Source organism: Coturnix japonica, chromosome 1 (genome assembly GCF_001577835.2).
Source record: "Coturnix japonica isolate 7356 chromosome 1, Coturnix japonica 2.1, whole genome shotgun sequence".
Taxonomy (NCBI): Eukaryota; Metazoa; Chordata; class Aves; order Galliformes; family Phasianidae; genus Coturnix; species Coturnix japonica.
In genome coordinates this window covers 97,182,580-97,201,647 of record NC_029516.1, presented here as the reverse complement: position 1 = coordinate 97,201,647, position 19,068 = coordinate 97,182,580, and the positions used below count along the sequence as shown (strand labels likewise).

Below are 19,068 nucleotides of genomic sequence, written 5' to 3'. Positions count from 1 at the left end.
ATTCTGTGATTCTGTGATTCTGTGATAAGTTCTGATGTGCAGTGTATCCATACCTCTAACAGAAATTTAAGGGTGTTGATCATCTGGACTTGTGCTCAGCATGTCTTTAAATAAAATGAAGAGACGTCAGTATTTATTTTCTTCCTCAGTGAAGTTGAATTAGCAAATTTAAAAAGGAAACCAAAGCTTTACAGAACTTTGCAAACTTGCTGTTGGTCACTTGTCAGTAATGAATAGGAAAGTGAGTTAACAAAGATGTGTACTGTTGATTTTGCTTCTTTGAATTACTTATGTTAATTGCTTCTGCGTACATGTATGTGTGTACGTGAACACACATAGTGATTGAAAACTTGAAAATAAGGGATGTTTATCCACATTAGGTTAGGACAGAAAATTAATGAGTTTTTGCAGTTTTTCAGCTTTGTATTAAAGGTGCAGTGTTTTTTAATTTTAAGGAGAATCTCTGCATTGGTTTGGGAAGTAAGATACATCGAAAGCAATGCCAGGACCTTCAATGAACCTGGGAGCGCTATTGCTAGAGCTGCAAAAAAGATCACTACGCAGCTCTTAAAGTTCATCAAGTGAGTAGCATTTTAATTCACGTAGTGCTTGTTTTGTAGCTTTTGGTTGTGCCTGGGTTTGTCTGTCTAGAAAGCAGTAGCTGTATTTTGCTATTTTAGTAACACGAGATTTAATTGTGTTACAGTGATCAAGACTGTACAAACATATTTGACCTATGTAGCACAACAGATGATGAACAAGATTGTCTTGATGCTGATGATCTGGTAAGCTTTTTCATACAAATAATTGCAAAAATGCAATAAGTGGTAAGAAAATACCACTCATCTTCCAGTATTCATGGCAAAATTGCTCTTTTTTAATGGAGAACCTTTTGTGTGTATCTATATTTACACAGCTAAGAGAAAGACTGAATATATCAGGAAAGTGAGGGATGATGTGGGGATATGCTTTAACTGAAAACATTTTGAATTGTCTGTACTTGTTCAGAAGTAAAACAAAAAGTTTTGCGCTATCAGTGTTGCCATCAAATAAAACAATTGTGTTTAGTGACATTTTATTTTTAAAGCATGTTAATACGTAGTAATGTAGGTTCTTACTTTCCAAGACTTTCTGTGCTGTATTTTTGATATGCTCATTTCTTGTCCAAATGAGGAAAAATAAGACTTAAAGTCTATTTCAACCATGTCTAATGGTTGAAACGTCTAATAATAATTTGAGTACACAGTTATTTTAAAATTATTTATGGAAATAAATAGGTAACCTATATTTTCATGCAGGATGATGAAAAATGTCGTCCAAGAACATCGTATAGAAGAAGAAGAGTGAGTTGCTAATCTTTCCTATATATACGCAAATCAAGATTACTGGGAAAAATTGTTTAGCAAGCTGTACTGAAATACTGTGGGACTGATGCTTTGTTTTGTAACAAACACAATTCGTTTTCCTTGACAGCAAAAAGAAACTAAATGCTTTTCATAAGTAGTTCATTACTGCTTTAACATGCTTGTGCATACAATAATCAAGGAGAATCTTTCTCATAAATTTGATACCAGTGTTGTTCAGTGTGACGGCTTTGAATTATCTGGCTGATACTGAAGTGAAAGATGCTCAGGAAAAAAAAAGCATTTTAACAATGGATATTCAGGCTTCTTAATTTGGAAGTTATCAAGAGATATTTTTGTGTGCTTTTTAGTAATAAAAAAAAAAAACAACCTCAAGACAACTTAAAAGGCAAAAAACCCCTATGATTTGTCAGTTATTAGTAAACATCAGGAAAACAAAACTGCTAGTTGTTTCGTTACAAAACAATACCAGGAAGTGTATTTTTGCACTTGGCAGTGGGGTGGAAGGACATTTTTCTGATACAGTGTGCCCTTGTGGCCTGGAAGGCCAATGGCATCTTGGAGCACATTAAAGGCTGAGACCTGAGGCTCTTCAGTCTGCAGAAGAGCAGATGAGATGAGAAACTACCAGTGCTATACTATATCTATAGTATAGGAATTAAGTTGATGGGGGCAAGCTCTTCTCAGTGGTGTGCAACAGTAGAGCAAGGAGCAATGTGCAGAAACAGGAACGCAGGAAGTACTGTATTACCTTGAGGAAGAGCTTCTTTACTGTGAGGGTGACAGAGCACTGGAACAGGCAGGCCACTCTGGCGATAGCTCAAACCCACCTGGTTGCTTTCCTGTGCAACCTACTGCAGGGGAACCTGCTTTAACAGGGGTTTGAGCTAGGTGATCTCCAGAGATTCCTTCCAACCCCTATGATTCCGTGATTGATGCTGTGATTCTGAAATAATTCCAGTTAGATGAAGTTTTTCAGGCGGCATTTCAATAATGTTTTTTCCTGGCTTTCTTTCAAGGGACGGGGCAAAAGAGGAAAAAGCATGAAAAATGGCTATGATGAAAACTGCTGGAAAAAACAGTGTATGGAGCTTGTGAACTTAATTTTCCAGTGTGAAGATTCTGAACCTTTTAGACAGCCAGTTGACTTGGACCAATATCCTGTAAGTTGTTCCATTAACCTTGTTACCTGTTTTGCATGTAATGTTAACTTCAAGGATGAAACTAAACTAGGTGCACAGATCACGGTGTGAAATCCTTATTTGTAGTTGTATCATTTCCTTGCTACCCCATTGTTACTGCCAGCATTACTGCCCTTGCAGTCATCTGCATGTTTTGGGAATCTATCTTGTCTTTGATGCTTCCCATCTAGTCAGAACATAGGTCTTGGTTCATGTGTGCATCTGAAGTATGAATTCTATCCGATCTGGTTTGTCTTTTCTGTTGATGTATCTTGGAGCAACTAAATGCTCTAGTTGTCTCTCTTCTAAATCAGTAAAATATTTTGTTGCTGAAAACCTTCTGTTGCTCCATCATGTACTTTTTTTAAGCAACTTACCTGATTTCAGAGGTCATTTCTCTGTTCTATAAAATTTAGCACAATTTGCTGTAGTATTGGTTTCAAGCTCTTTATTTGGCTTTCAGGAAAAAATAAAAAGCTCTAGTGGGAAAAAAAGACAAATGTTTTAACAATTATGCAACTTTTTTTGTTCAATATTCCCATCTTGAGTTTGGGTCTCATTTCAGGTTTTGAAAACATCTTGGAAGTCTCAAAAAGTCTTCGTTTAGAAGAGAGAAAGACAGAACTGTAGAGTTCAGTTTTTTGTTTTAAAATTATTTAAACAAGATCAGTTTATCATTGTAAAAGGCATCAGTGAAAGGATTACATGCAGATCTACAACAGTCTTTTTTTCTCATTTTGATTAGCAATGATACAGTTGCCTTGCATGTTATTGTTACGGAGTAGTTGCTGTTGAGGTAAATTGGGAGAAAAGAAACTGAAGAACTGTATGTGCAAGTATGTGGTGTTGTGTCGCATCATGATATTTAATAAATTCCGAAGATTATCTTAAAAATATGCAAGATTTTATTAGATGTAAGATAGTGCAGGCTTTAAATCAAGTAGTTTCAGCAGAAGCTTAGCATCTGCTGTGCTAAGTACTTGTTTCTTCAGTTAAGAAAGACAATTAAGTTAAGACAATCTTAGTTCCTGTTGAATTCTAGAAATAAAATTCAAGATGATTGTTTTTCCTCTAACAACTTCTCAAATTGCTTTTTGTTTTATACCTTATCCAGGACTACAGACATATTATAGACACTCCGATGGACTTCGGTACAGTGAAAGAAACTCTGGAAGCTGGAAATTATGACACTCCAATGGAACTGTGCAAAGATATAAGATTGATATTTAGTAATGCAAAGTCTTATACTCCAAACAAAAAATCAAAGGTAGATGTTTCTGTTGGAGGTTCTACACTTATAAAAGTCCAGTTAGGTTTGATTTTGGAGTAATTTTTATTTTTCAGTATTTCAGTAAAATCTCTGGTTGAGTAGATAATGGCGAGAAGTGCTATAAAATATTTACATGTCTGCTTATGTCTTACGTAGCACTACAGGTACATTGTACCAAATAAATTTCCCTTCTTTTTCTGTACAGTTTCTAATTTTAGAGAAGTTAGTCTTGGATGAAAGGTTCTGTTATTAACATAAACTACTTCTTTGCTTAGATTTATAGTATGACCTTGAGGTTGTCAGCACTATTTGAAGAGAAAATAAGAAGAATTGTTTCAGATTTCAAAAATGGTCAGAAGCAGAATGAAAAGATACGAAGAAACCAGAGGTACACTAGAAGAGTTCAGAGTCAAAGCTCAGCACAGCACCCTACCAAAATGCCCAGGTAACACATTATGGACTGACTGTATTTGCTGTCATATTTAGTAAGAGCTAATTTAGTTCAATTGTTTTATGAAATGTCTAGCTAACTCCAGTGATCATTGTTGGAATCGCTTCTCTTGCAGTAAGATAAACCTGCTTAAAAGGAGTTCTGTGGTAGTGTAAAATTGCCTGTGGAACAGTGAAAGGACTGAGGAATATAACAGGAATGGTTTAATGTATGCTTTATTCTAAATAATTCAGTGATGAAATCAGCTTTTATTCTGACTGGAATATTAAAGCATGTTCTTGCTGCATATGTATTAGTTATCTTACTACATACGGAAGAAATTTAATCCTATGGAACTTATATTTTTAACTTGCTGTAGCATTCTGCTGGTTTCTGGTTGAAATGATTTACTCTTGAATTGTTAATCTGCACATGGGATGAAGTAAAACAAAGTACAAAATACAAAAACAAAACGTGGTGAATTGTTGGAATTGAGGGTATGCTTTTCTCCCACTCTCTGGCCTTCCTTGATGGACAGTGAAGGGACAGTAATATAGTTTTAAGAATAAAATCAGAAGAATACGTTTCTCATATATTTGACTTAATTATTTTGTGCATAAATGTTAGATTACACTGTAAGCACACCTGATGAACTTGAAGTTTTACTGGATGTTTTTCTTGGGTTCTCAGTGTTTTCCAGCAAAACAATTCAAAGAACATTGCAAATACACAGCAGTGTAGGCAGGAATCTTCCTTTGAAACACCACTGCTTTTCCTCTCTGAAGAACTATATGTGACTTGTTTACAGTTCAGTGGTGCTTTGCAGGACTGAATCTTTGGGAATTCTTGGAGAGTGTTTGGATATTAAACTATTATGCAGGAGAGCATATATGTCTCATGTCTCTAGAACATCTGAAAACTTTGGGTTGTAAGCAACAAACTGAGGTACTTTGAGGTTTATGTGCAGATAACAAGAGACTGAATTCAACAGAAGTTGAAGCTGTTGTTTACCAACAGATTGCAACAATAGGATGACATAGGTATAGAAGGCATTTAGTGTTACCATCTTTGGTAGATTATTATATTAATAAAAGGAGTTAATGCTTATCTTCATCAAAGTTAAGACTATCCCATACCATATTAGATTATAAAACTAAATGTAAAATCGTATGGCATACGGTTAATTAAGCTTTCAGAGAAAATTACTTTTGATGTACTGAACTGTCTGGTTTTCTTTTTAGTAGTTTTACAAGCTATGATGCTTCTACTATTTCCCTTTTCAGTAGGAATTTGAAGCAGAAACCTTTAAAGTCTCAGGCAAAAGTTGAATCTGAACAGGAAGATTCTTTCAGTCAACCTACCTCAAGCAGAGCAGCCTGTGTTGCAAGCCATAAGACAAATGCTAGCAATTACAACCGTAGTTCGTCTGGAGAATCCTCTGATTCTGCATGCCTGACATCCTTTGAAAGGAATGGAAAAGCAAGATCTACAACACTAACAAACCGTTCAACACTGTCATCAGGTAATCAATGGAATCTGTTTCAAATGAGGGTTTTCATCTTTGTCTTATCTATGCGTTGCCTACTAATGTTTCCCTTACAATTACCCTAATTGCCAGTGTATTCTAAATTAAAAATGCAAACATTAACAATGCAAAAACTTTGGATTTTTTATGCAGTTTGCATTTCAGGGAATACAAGTGTCTGTGTGCTTTGACTTACTAATCTATTATTAAAAAGTTCTGTGTACTAAAGAATATTGTGCTGTAAAATCTCACAGAATGCAGTTGATTAATTTCATTAATGAAAAAAGTATTCCTAAGAAGAAATTTATTGCTACCGTAGATTACTTCACAGTCAAATAGACAGTACTTTTCCATAGCTTTGTATGGAGATTGACAGCAAAGCTGAATGAGTAGGACTGTTGATAAGTTGACCCACACACCTTTATGACTTGATGCTCCTTAACCAAATACAGTGATAGAATTTTTTCACTTTGAGCAGCTGTTCTCGGAAAGTGGTTGTGGTGAATGGGTGACTCTTGAGAGGAAAGCGTGGTGTATTTTTTAAGGTGCTTTCCTCTTAGAGGTGTTTTCAGATAACATACTTGCTATTTTATTTGAAACTTAAATACGTCTCAGAGTGACTTAACACCATACACTTCACAAATGTGGAATGGTATACTTTATGGAATTATCAGTTTCATATGTGCAAGAGATTAAGACATGATAAAAAGTGTATTCTTAGATAAAATTGTGAGAAAATAAGATTTCCAGCATAAGTGAAGTGCACTTCCTAAATGAAAACTAACTGTTTAACTGTTTTAGAACTGTATTCTAATTGAGGATTTAATTTTTTTTTTCAGCAGAAAGTGAAGTAGAAGGTTCTTTAGTTTCATCTACATCCTCTTCATCCTCTTCAGAAGAGAGCTCAGAAGAGAGCAAAGAAAGCTCTGTGGCTCTCGTGTCACCTCCACTGCACAATGGTGTATGTAGAAGAAAGAGCACCAATTGTAGGGTAACCAGAAATCAAGCTGCTCAAAGGAAACAAATAGGTAAGACTGGAGTAGTTGTCTTCTGAATGGCCCATGAGCCAGATGTATGCATGTGTATGTATACACACACACGCACACATGTACATAGAAAAATAATTGTAATTAGTATTTTTTGAACTGTTGTATGTTGTAGTACTATTTGTTTGATTACTAGTAGACCTGTTGCTCTCAAAATGCTGCTTTCTGTACATCTCACTTTTTGTTTTTCAGTCCTTAGGGTAAGGAGGGCTGAAACCAAGAGCCTACTGAGAGAGCATCTCTTGAAGAGTTTTGTTTGTTAAAGCTCTAAAATATAAAGCAGTTTTCAAAAAACTGTAATGAATCTAAAATTCACGATATAATTGTTGGATGCAGCTGTGGGCAAACTGGGCTTAGTAGTTGGTGACCCTGCCCAAGGCACGGGGGTTGAAACTAGATGGTCTTTGAGGTCCTATTCAACCCAGGGCATTGTATGGTTCTGTGATATAGCTCAGTATTTTTTCTTGCCAGACAACAAAACCACCTACCTATTACTAGGGGAATGTGCTTTGTTTGTCATGTCTGTGAGTTGAACCTGTTCCAGATTTGATAAGGCTGAAAATGTGACTACTCCTGAACATAAGACTTTAATCCTTCTCCTTCACAGGTACATTTCCCCAGGAGAATGGGAATGCAAGAAAAGCTGTCAGGAAAAGGTTATATGAAAGCAATTCTGAAAATACTTCTGTGGTGACATCTGAGTCTCTGAGTAATAGTACAGGGAGACATAGAAAGATCCCACGCAGAAGTGCTACTGTGGCTGCTACTAAGTTAAGACTAATGAGTGATGTGGAAGAAGAGGTTTCAAGCTCAGAAAGTATTGGTATTGGATGCAAAAATAGAAAACTGCCTCATCGAAATGCCTCAGCTGCAGCCAGGCGAATGTTACTGGAGGGGTCTGAGGATGATGCAGGTTTGAAGTCTGAAAGTGAAAAAGAAACGGAAGAGCAGCTTACCAAGAGGAAAGTTCTTTCTCTACCTACTTCGTCTGCTGTACGAAGAAAATTTGTAAGTGAATCTGAAAATGAGAGTTCAGATTCTGAGACAGATACACAGATGAAACAGAAAACCTGGCAAAGCAATGGCCATAGGCAGTTACGAGGGACAGCTCCTTCTGTGTCTCCCGAAACAAGGAGTCCCACACAAGGCTCTTCAGAGGACTCCAAAAGCCATAATTCAGAGGATGGGAGCAATCAGAAAGCTGAGCAATCAGTGTCTGCAAATAAGTTTGTTGTGAGCAACTCAGAGGATGAAGCGTGTTCCGAATCGGATACGTGGAATGCCAGAAAATTGTTTGGTCTGCACCTTGTTGCTCCCATAAAAAAAGCAAAAGTCTTGAGTGATTTGGAGGACACAGCAGAATCTGAAACAGAAGACAGACAGGATGGGAGAAGTGTTGTTTCAGAGACCTTGGTGCCATGTAGAATTATAGCGAGCCCTATTTCTGGACCTGGTGCTGATTTCAATGACTCTTCTGATACAGAATCTGAAACAAATTCCAATAACAGTAATTATTTTGATGCTTCTTCAAAAACAAGAAAGTGGAAGAGAAAAGGAAAAACAAAAATCTTCCAAAAAGGTAAAATAATAATAATAATAATAATTTTGAGTTAATGCATCTAACCTCACGTACTGACTAGGCAGGGGAAATTTTAGTGTGGGTAATGACTGCAGGGATTTGGACTCTATGAAGTGTAATGGTGTTCCTTGTCCTAAAACAAGAACTAGAAATCAGCAGGTGAACTGTAAGAAATGGTGATGCTGACAGTGGGACTGGGAGGTCAGCAAAACAGCACTAAGGAAACGATTAGTTTTTATGGTGGTGGTTTTTCGGTATTTAGAATTAGTGATGAATGCTGAAAGTTCTTGAGCAATTCGGGGTTTACATTTGTCTATGAAAAAGTCACTAAGTCCCTACTGTTTTCATATTTAATCAGTGCATCCTTCTCTGTGTATGTATTAGAAGAATATGTATGAATGAATTATCTTGAGCTTCACACAAGAGATCTCAAAAGGAGAAATTTATTGTCTTTCATCAGTCTGCTCCTTGGTTTAAAACATTCAATCATGAAAATCTGTGAGTTGGTGGATGAAGTAGTAGCACAGGCCATATGAGGAGAGGCTGAAGGAGCTGGGATTGTTCAGCCTGGAGAAGAGGAGGCTCAGGGGAGACCTCATTGCTCCCTACAACTGCCTGAAGAGATGTTGTTGTGAGCTGGGGGTTGGCCTATTCTCTCATGTAACTGGTGACAGGACTAGAGGGAATGGCTTCAAGCTGCACCAGGGGAGGTTCAGGCTGGACATTAGGAAATACTGCTTCTCTGAAAGAGTGGTCAGGTGTTGGAATGGAGGCCCAGGGAGGTGGTGGAGTCACCAACCCTAGAGGTATTCAGGGAATGTTCGGATGTTGTGTTGAAGGACATGGTTTAGTGGGAGCTATTGGTGATGGGTGAATTAGCAAGCTTGTACTTGTAAAAGCTATTATTTGTGTACTGTTGGTATATATACATGCTTTTTTTTTGTTTGTTTTTAAGCCCTTTAGTATTTATTGAACATAAATTTACTTGGATATTTGGCTGTATGTAAGAGGCTGTGTATGTGACTCAAGGGATGGCTGGATATTCCTACCCAGTATTGTAGCCTGGACTCCCAGGTTTAGAATTTGATAGCATGTACTACAGGACTGCTTGTCACAACAGTAGACTGGGTGGATAAGGCCTTTATATCTTGGTGTCTGTCTTGTAAATGTTTTCTTGTAGATCCTAGTTTGTGACTAATGGAGTTCCTTATTTGATCCTCCCTGTCTGTACAATCTTTTTGTACCTAGGCAGCATTTAATGTGAATTAAATGTGTTTTGTTTTTCATCTAGTCTCTTAGAATACACATTCATGGCATTATTTCTTTATAAAGAGTTGAGGGAAAGTATTGTCCTGTCCTGACTTCATAGGTCATGTTCTGGGGAACCCAGGAGCCTGAATAACTTCTAACAGTGATGAATGTAGTAATCTGGCCAGGAGGAGCCAGGCACTGAACCTCACTGGAGTTTGTCTCAGACAGTCTCTTAATGGCTGTCATTCTCAAAAGATGCTAGGCCTTTAGTTTTAGTAGTTGAAATAGCATTAGCAAGACAAGCTTTCTTCATCCCTCTGTAAGAGAAGAGCATTCCCTTTAAACCTTCTTCTCTTTAAATGTTTACTTGAAAAATATTTAGTGGCCTATCTTTCCTTGAAGTAAGAAAGGAAGAGCTGCCGTAGCTTTCCATCCATCTGCAGATTGTACAGGTAGAGAATCATCAAGGCAGTGGGTTCAAGCTATGGTAAAATTGATTGTTATTTCTATTACCAAGAGGTAATAGTCTGATGTAATACTTAAGAATAAAGAATCTAAAATTTATAATAACTCATTTTGAAAGAGCAAGTAAAAACAGTAATAGAAGTTCGAGCTTTAGTGATGGAAGTAGGAGTACGAGAAAGGTTGTAGGTTAAGCTGGTAATCTGTAAGGCAGTTTTTATAGGGATGCTACAGAATGCTACTGTACAACCTTTTCTTCATATCAAAGCAAAAGACTAATCCTGAGAATTAAAAACATGCTCAGGACTGAGTGTCTGGCTGTTTCCTTAGTAAAGCCTTAGGGTAGATTGCTCATAATGGTTGAAATAAAAGCATGTCCTCGCATATTTCATTAAGTGCGGCAGTGTTTATGCTTAATAAATGAGCTATTTCAGGAATGCAAGTTATTAAAAGGAAATTCAAAATATTTTGTTTTGTAGAATCTACATCTGAGGAGCCTGGACAAAGTGGGAAAGTGCTCAGGAGCAGGACCTGTATCATTAACTACAGGAAACACATAAAGGTGTCTAATGTGACGGAAAAGAAAAATCCACGCAGATGCGCCACTGTGGCAGCTAATAAGATTAAGATAATGAGTGATACAAAGGAAGAGCTATCGAGCTCGGAGAGCGTTTGCACAGTGAAAAAGAACAGAAAGCAGCTTCATGGCAGCACGTCTGTGGCATCCAGGAAAAAACTGACCAGCAGCTCAGATATAGATGTTAGTGTGATGTCTGAAAATGAGAAAGAACAGGATTCTGATGAAAAAAATGATTTTTGTTCTGGATCGTCTGCTCCTAAGAGAAAGTACATTAGCGAGTCTGAAGATGAAAAAACAGAATCTGAGGCGGAGGTAGAAGTGACTAAAAAGGAGAGTGATGATAACGAGAGTCAGACAAAGAGAACTAAAAGCGACGCGGCTCTTAAAAATACATTTGACTCTTCAGAGGAGAATTCCACAAACCACAAGGTAGAAAATGGGAGAAATTGGAGAACTTCTGGTCAGTCAACTTCAGCCTGCAACCATCATACGAGCAACTCTGAAGAGGAGGTGGGTTCTGAGATAGCTAAACGTGGAACTAAATCTATCAGAAGAGCACGAAATAAAAAATCCAGAGCTCCTTCGAAAAGATTAAAATTATCAAACAACCTAAAAGAAACATCAGAATCTGCGGCAGGGAGGAAGGCAGAGGAAAAAAGCTCACTATCAGAGAACGTGGAAACACCTGGCACTGCAGGGAGCTCAAAAGCCAATCGCGATTGTTCTTCTGATTCAGACTCTGGAACTGATAACAGTATTTATAGTGACGCCACAGAAACAAAAAAGAGAAAAACAGACATTGTTAGAAAAGAAATGTCAAGTTTACCTAAGCCTTCCAGAAGACCCCAGCGAAGGAAACGTCGGAAACGTAACCAAGAAAATAATGACTCTGAAGATTTGGAGTACAGCAAATACAGGAGAGCTAACCGGCGTACTAAGATAAGAACTCGAAACAGGGGTAGGCGGACTGTTAGATATGACGATTGTGACGATGATGACGATGACAGAGGTGTAGGTGATGCAGCTTGTAAAACGTAACCTTAAAAGGAAAAGCCAGCCCACTTTTTTTTTCTTTTTTTTTTTTTTTTTAATGGTAATAGCACTAGAACTCATGTTGGATGCTGGCTCTTCCTTGTCCTACATTTCAGGGAATATATTTATATTTTTCTATGAAAAAGTTATGAATGTGATTAGATCATGACTTTCTCCTTTTCATATTTTGACTTGCACTTGCCTGCCCATGTAGCAGCATTTAGCACAGATGCCAAAATGTGCCTCATTATAGGGGCAATTTTTTTTGTCTTTACTGGTATTTTATTACATATAACGAGAGTTTAAAAAGAAAAAAAAAAAAAGAAAAGTTAAAACACTGCGTAACAGGTTAATAGCAGTATGTTGAGTATTATTGTTATGGGTGCTGCAATGGAATACTACCTAGGTCATTCAACATTCAAGAACAAATTTCAGACATCTCTTACGCTGTAAGAAATCATATATGATATTAACAGGCTTATAAATAATAGTGTACGCTATAAAAATTCGGTGGATGCTAGTATCGCATCAGACAAGTAATGAGCAGTCACTGAGTTAACGACATTACAGCTTCCGCTAGTACAGATGTTAAATGTTCTGTACATTCATTAATGAAAACATACAACTAGAACCAGTTACCAGTTGAGAAAAGCCTATTTGCCAATTCAAAGGCACATTGGTGCTGGTGAAGAGAGGATTTATACTGACAGGTAGTACTATCATTAATGTGACTTCTATACTGTAAACTTCAGAATATGAAATGCAGGTGAACACTTGGGCCTAAGGGTTTTTTGTGTGTTTTCTTTATAAAATAGAAAAACCGACAAAACACTTGTTCTGTTTGTTGTTGTTTTTTTTTTACGTGTGAGAAGTTGGAGGTGCAGGATTCGTACATTCCACACCATTTCTGCAAAATCTCTGTTGGTCTTCCACATTTAAACTTCTAAGTGCTTTAATGTTAGATTTTTGCATTGAATTAAAGGTAAAAGTTTGGATTGCTGCCGTTTATTGACCAATTCTTGAAATGTTTGAGGTGGCTGCTGTCAAAAAATAATTATTACATAGAAGATGAATTCTTGAGGAACAAATTCTTGGGGATAAAAGTCCAGCTTCATAATCACACTTAATATATTACTAGGTGCTTATACAGGTGGCAGTGAAGTAATGAAAGCTGTGGCAGCAGTTACTGAGAAGCACTTCTCCAGCACTTGTTATGCCCAAAGGTGCAACTGACCACGTTTTGGTGGTATCTAGAACATTATCTCAGTATAGACAAGTACTATTAGTTCATGAAATAGGAACACGGTTCACTAACAACGTGTTCTCTGTTGGAACAACAACTCCTATCGATTTGGCTTGGCTCTAGTGGGTGGGCAGGGAGGGCTGAGGCTCCTCCCGCCGTGCCCTCTGTGGTAAACTCCATGGTGCCGGTTATGCAGAGCGGCTCGGCGCGCATGCGCGGTGCCCGCCCACTGGGGAGAGGAAGGAGGGAGGCGGTGACGGTGAAATGATGGCGACGTTCTTCGGGGAGGTTGTGGTCGCTCCGTCCCGGGCCGGCGTGGACGATGAGGAGGAGACCGAGGAGACGGCAGAGGATCGGGAGATCCGCAGGGAGCTGCAGGAGAAAAGGTAGCGGCCTGGGGAGCGAGCGCTGAGCAGCGCCTTGTTTCCCGGTGGGTGCTTGTAAGGCCGGCCTCTCTCGACAGGGAGATCGCCGTGCTCTGGACGCCGGGAGCCGCGGGGAGCCCCGCCGAGGAACCCCTGCCCTGCTCCCGGTTCGTGGTCGCCGTAGGACACAACGCTGCCGGTAGGTGGAAAGCGTGGGGATGGAGCCTGGAACAGGCTGCCCAGGGAGGTTGTGGATGCCCCGTCCTTGGAGGTGTTCAAGACCAGGTTGGACGGGGCCCTGGGCAACCTGATTTAGTAAATGTGTATGTTTGGTGGCCCTGCCAGGCAGGGGGGCTGGAACTACATGATCCTTGAGGTCCCTTCCAACCCGGGTCATTCTGTGATTCTGTGAATGGCCAAAGCGCTGTCCTTGTGCCTGCAGCCTCTTGGGTTGGGCCGTGGTGCGGTAATAGGGTGGAGGGAGAGAGCTGATTTATAGTCGTTTGATTCAGCAGCGTTTTTGCCGCTATGTTTTGCATGCTCATGTGTCTGCTGCCTAAAGCCAAAGATTCAGTTCTACTTGCTGACTGCATTCCTGTTATTTTTTGCCTGAGAAATCTGTTGAATCTGATAGTTAAGAGCTATTAAAGACATAATATTCATTAGCACGTGCTCTTGGTATATTCTGAAGGAATCCAAGTTGATTGTGGCGATACAATTCTTAATGTGTGTTGTTAATAATAGAGATCTCTACCTATATATAGAATCATAGAATTACCCAGGTTGGAAAAGACCTTGAAGATCATCAAGTCCAACCGCAGCCTAACCAGTACCCTAACTCTAACAACCCTCCACTAAATCATATCCCTGAGCACCACATCCAAACGGCTCTTAAACACAACCAGGGATGGCGATTCAACCACCTCCCTGGGGAGCCTATTCCAGTACCTAACTACCCATTCTGTAAAGAAGTTCTTCCTAATATCCAACCTAAACTAGCCCCACTCTCACTGTAAGCACCTTTCAGGTACTGGAAGAGGGTGATAAGGTCTCCCCTCAGCCTCCTTTTCCACAGACTAAACAGCCCCAGCTTCCTTAGCCTCCCTTCAAGAACAGTTCTTTATGTCTTGAGTCAATGAGATTACTCACGATCTTTGCTGGATATGGTTGATAAACATGTGTCAGTAAAAATGTTTTTACTGTACCTTTTTAATTTGTGGATATTGAAAAAGAAATATCTCATTCCATCTGTTTATTTGTAGAACAGAGATTTTTATTCTTGGTAAATTAACATTAGGATTCTTTGCAGCTTTCCTGTCTTCTTTTATTCTGGATTCCGTACGTTGGAAAGTAGTTGGAGCTGTGAAACTGTGGAATGAATGGTGCCAAACAACCAATGCAACAAGTGTCCTCCCAACAGATTCTTTCTGCTTGTTCTATCAATTAATATCAGATCCAACAGTAAGTGACTTAGAATTTCTCTGTACTTTAGCATTGTGAAAAAGGGAGCAAGCTCCTTTCATCCCACCTTGCCCAGCACAAATGAAGGATAAAACATTACAGCTGCAGCATTTTGGATTAACCTCACAAGCAAATGTGAAGGGTCATTATGGTCACTAAAACCACTTGCAGTTCTAGTGTGAGGAGTTTAAAACAAAGATGGTATTACATGGTAGAATGTTTCATATGAGGCTATGAATGAAAAACTCGTGTTAAAATAGAGAATTCCAGGAATACCAAACAAGTTGTTGGTTGCTGTCATACCATCTTTGCATGTGGTATTTATTGTTGTGTCCTATAAACCACTTACTCAACCTTGTTTTTCTTTATCAGGTTTTGTTGTGCCAGTGTAGTTGCTATGTTGCTGAAGATCAGCAGTTCCAGTGGCTTGAAAAGGTATTACTGCAAGACAACATATTGAGCAATGAGATCTTAGGACTGGGAATCTTCAAGTTAGTGCATCTGCCTCTTCTCTCTACTCTTCTATACCTGACAGTACTGTAAATAATTTTGTTTTTTTACTATGGCTTTCTTAAGTACTCAACAAATTCAGAATTATCAATATCACAGAATCACAGAATTGTAGGGGTTGGAAGGGACCTCTAGAGATCATTGAGTCCAACCCCCCTGCCAAAGCAGGCTCCCTACACCACGTCACACAGGTAGGCGTCCAGGCAGGTCTTGAATATCTCCAGAGAAGGAGACTCCACCACCTCCCTGGGCAGCCTGTTCCAGTGCTCCGTCACCCTCATTGTAAAGAAGTTCTTGTGCATATTTGTGCGGAACTTCTATGTTGTAGTTTCATCCCATTACCCTAGTCCTGTCCCCACACACTACTGAAAAAGAGACCAGCCTCACCACTATGGCTCCCACACCTCAGGTATTTATAAACCTGGATCAAGTCCCCTCTCAGCTTCTTTTTTTTCAAGGCTAAAGAGATCCAGTTTCATAAGTCTTCTCTCATAGGGGAGATGCTCCAGGCCCTTCACCATCTTAGTGGCCCTCCACTGGACTCTTTCCAAGGATCTGTCTTTTTTGTACTGGGAGCCCAGAACTGGACACAATATTCCAGATGAGGCCTCACCAGGGCAGAGTAGAGGGGAAGATCACCTCCTTCGACTGCTTGGACACGCTCTTTTTAATGCACCCCAGTATGCCATTGGCTTTTTTGGCTACAAGGGCAACACTGCTGGCTCATGGTCAATCTGACTATGTATATGTTTACCATAACTCGCAGTGCAGTTACTTGTTTTGGAGAGCTTCAGTTTTGTCCCTTTCCCATTTTACAAACTTTTTCCTATTCATCTTTTCAATGACGTGTTTGAACTGGAATTTCAGCTTTGGGAGAATCCTGTAATAAAGTTATAACATAACTTAATTATTACAGCTGTCAGATAAACATTGTGAAATTCAGGGTAGGTGATATCTTCACTGGGTGTGTGTGAAGAACAGATGGGTGTGATCTGACTCTTTCACAAGGTGGAATTCTGAAAGAACCTGCTTCCAAAGTAGCATCTGCCCCATTTGTTAATATACTCAGATTGTTATATGGGCAGACCTATCATGATTCAAGGATGCAGGTACTGCTAGTCATTCAGATCCTTACCCCTGTGCTTTCCCCCTGAATAATATCCTTTTGATTTTAACTAAATAAATCCGAGGGGAATTTTCAGGCTGTTGATTTTGGATGTGGATCCCGGTCCCATCCTTGCCTCAGAAGAAGCATGGCTTATTTGGTTGTTGTGTATTAATCTTGCAGGCAGCTCAGCACCACACTGAGCCCCCCTGCTCTCGGTGGGATGGAGGAGAGAACTGGGGGCAAAAAGGAGAACTTAGAGGTAGAGATAAGAACAAAAGACAAAACTGTTTACTAAAAAAATGAGAAGAGAAAGTAATGATGGTGATTATATATAGTGTGTGTGTGTTTACACACACAAAACAAGTGGAGCACAAAACAGTTGCTTGCTACTGCTGACTGATGCCCAGCCAGTCCCCAAGCGGCTTTGTCTTACCTGCCAGCTGGCCAGGCCAGCATGTAAGGAGGATTACCTGGGTGCAGGGGAGGATTGTACAAGAGAGCCACAACAATTGTGCAAAGGTGAAGGAGATGAGAAGCTGGGGTAAGTTTGTTGAGTCATACGGGGATTTCAGACCCAAGTTTGTGGAAAACTGGTTTTCTTGTCATTCCATGGCTGGGTGATAAATTTACTTGACCTTGTGAGGCCCCCTCTGGAGTACTGTGTCCAGGTGTAGAGCCCTCAGTACAAGAAAGACATAGAGATTTTGGAAAGGGTCCAGAGGAGGGCCACGAAGATGATCAGGGGGCTGGAGCACCTCCCCTATGAGGACAGGCTGAAGGAGTTGGGCTTGTTCAGCCTAGAGAAGAGAAGGTTGCGGGGCGACCTCATTGCAGCCTTTCAATACCTGAAGGGAACTTACTCCCAGGAGGGGAATTAAACTCTTTGAAAGGGCTGACAATAGCAGGACACGGGGAAATGGTTTTAAGTTGAAAGAGGGAAGATTTAGGTTGGATGTTAGGGGGAAGTTCTTCACTAGGAGAGTGGTTAGGCCCTGGAACAGGCTGCCCAGGGAGGTTGTGGATGCCCCGTCCTTGGAGGTGTTCAAGGCCAGGTTGGATGGGGCCCTGGGCAACCTGATCTAGTAAATGTGTATGTTTGGTGGCCCTGCCAGGCAGGGGGGTTGGAACTACATGATCCTTGAGGTCCCTTCCAACCCGGGTCATTCTGTGATTCTGTTAGTAGTTGACTTGAAATTTTAGAAACCTTGGAACCTTAAACATGGTGGTTTTGCTGTATTCTGCGCTTCTTTGCACTTCATTTAAATTGGGAAAAGAAAGAAAGATTATTGTGGTTTTCACTGTCTCCTCCATTTTTGTTTTTCCAGCTGCTTGTGTATGTATTATTTCAAATGTGGGTGGTTTTGAACAGTAGAAGTGTACAGTTTTAACAAAGTCAGTGTTACTGAGTATTTAGAGTTTACAGCTAAAGTGCTACTCTTTTAGCTTGAGTTACAGGTCTGTTCTGTATAATTTGTAAATTGTCGTTAACTGGAAGTACTGAAGGTCTCCATGGACCAGATATTTTTATTTATGCCATTAGTTCATCCCTACCCTGCTGTGGGATGAGGGAGAAAATTGAAAAGCACAGGGATCTGTGGGTAAGAGATAAGGGTAATTTAATACGAAAGGGACTGGGGGGGTGAGAAAGAAAAGAGAAAAACAAGTAAACAGTAGCAACAAAGCCAGACAAAACAAGTGATGCACAGTGCAATGTAATTGCCACCTCCAGCCAATAGTGGAGCAGTGGCAGCCCCCCTAGCCAGCTCTTCTGGTTTTGTTGTTCAGTGTGACACCACATGTTATGGGACATCCATGTCATCCAGGGTCAGCTGTCCTGGTTTTGCTCCCTCCCAGCTGCCTGTGCACCCTCATCTTCTTGCTGGCCAGACAGTGTGAGGAGGTGAAATGTCCTTGGCTCTGTGCAGGCACTGCTCAGCAACAACTTGCAACTTAAGTGTGCTGTCCATTTTATTCTCAATTTAAATCCAAACCATATCTGCTACTAGAAGAAAATTATCCCAAACAAAACCAGGGCAGTAAACATCCCGCTAATTGAAAAGTAAGCACTTCTGAAGAAGACTTGGTAAATATGTTAACTCTTTGCTCTCTTCATTTCTTTTTTTTTTATCTTCTGTCATGAAGGGAGCCCACATGAAACTTCCATTCAGGAGACAGAGAATCAAATCTTAGTTAGTCTTCCAAACAAAGTGTTCTTTGCTGCCTGCGCTCAACCTGAAATTCGTGTCTGTGTTTTAAACATTGTTAATGTGAGAACATAAATGTTGCTGATAAATGAATGTTTTCCTTTCAGGTTTTTGGCCATATAAGAAAGGAAGGCTTGCAAGTAACTATTCTTTCAACGTGTCCCGTAGCTGAATACAAAACTCAGGAATCCACTTTGACGCTTCCATCTCCATTTCTGAAAGCCTTAAAGACGAAAGAATTCAAAGGGGAGGTTTGTTGTCCACTGCTGGAGCAACCAAACATCGTGCGAGATCTTCCTGCTGCTGGTATTTTTCAATCTTGCTTTGTTACGATGGCAATATAAAATATGGCTTGAAGAAAATCTGTTTTACGAAGATGATCAGGGGGCTGGAGCACCTCCCCTATGAGGACAGGCTGAGGGAGTTGGGCTTGTTCAGCCTAGAGAAGAGAAGGTTG

The 19,068-nt window shown here is 39.8% G+C and overlaps 2 protein-coding genes across 6 annotated transcripts in view; both read left to right on the top strand.

Moving 5' to 3' along the window:
• BRWD1 (bromodomain and WD repeat domain containing 1) overlaps positions 1-12,715 on the top strand; it is a 47,098-nt gene extending 34,383 nt beyond the window's left edge. The window contains exons 32-41 of one of the 4 annotated variants that reach the window (XM_015882622.1): positions 456-581; positions 707-785; positions 1,299-1,343; positions 2,384-2,527; positions 3,660-3,812; positions 4,091-4,260; positions 5,532-5,767; positions 6,613-6,798; positions 7,424-8,395; positions 10,588-12,715. In XM_015882622.1, coding sequence (XP_015738108.1) covers positions 456-581; positions 707-785; positions 1,299-1,343; positions 2,384-2,527; positions 3,660-3,812; positions 4,091-4,260; positions 5,532-5,767; positions 6,613-6,798; positions 7,424-8,395; positions 10,588-11,726 — 3,250 coding nt within the window. In that variant the 3' untranslated portion in view covers positions 11,727-12,715. Of the gene's footprint in view, positions 1-455; positions 582-706; positions 786-1,298; positions 1,344-2,383; positions 2,528-3,659; positions 3,813-4,090; positions 4,261-5,528; positions 5,768-6,609; positions 6,799-7,423; positions 8,396-10,587 lie in introns of all 4 variants that reach the window. The other 3 variants (XM_015882618.1, XM_015882609.1, XM_015882598.1) reach the window with 3 other exon arrangements.
• A 450-nt stretch (positions 12,716-13,165) lies between these two features.
• The window catches only part of PSMG1 (proteasome assembly chaperone 1), an 8,972-nt gene continuing 3,069 nt past the window's right edge, over positions 13,166-19,068 (top strand). The window contains exons 1-5 of one of the 2 annotated variants that reach the window (XM_015882635.1): positions 13,166-13,349; positions 13,427-13,527; positions 14,638-14,789; positions 15,162-15,224; positions 18,719-18,917. In XM_015882635.1, coding sequence (XP_015738121.1) covers positions 13,228-13,349; positions 13,427-13,527; positions 14,638-14,789; positions 15,162-15,224; positions 18,719-18,917 — 637 coding nt within the window. In that variant the 5' untranslated portion in view covers positions 13,166-13,227. The remainder of the gene's footprint in view (positions 13,350-13,426; positions 13,528-14,637; positions 14,790-15,161; positions 15,225-18,718; positions 18,918-19,068) is intronic. The other variant, XM_015882643.2, reaches the window with a different exon arrangement.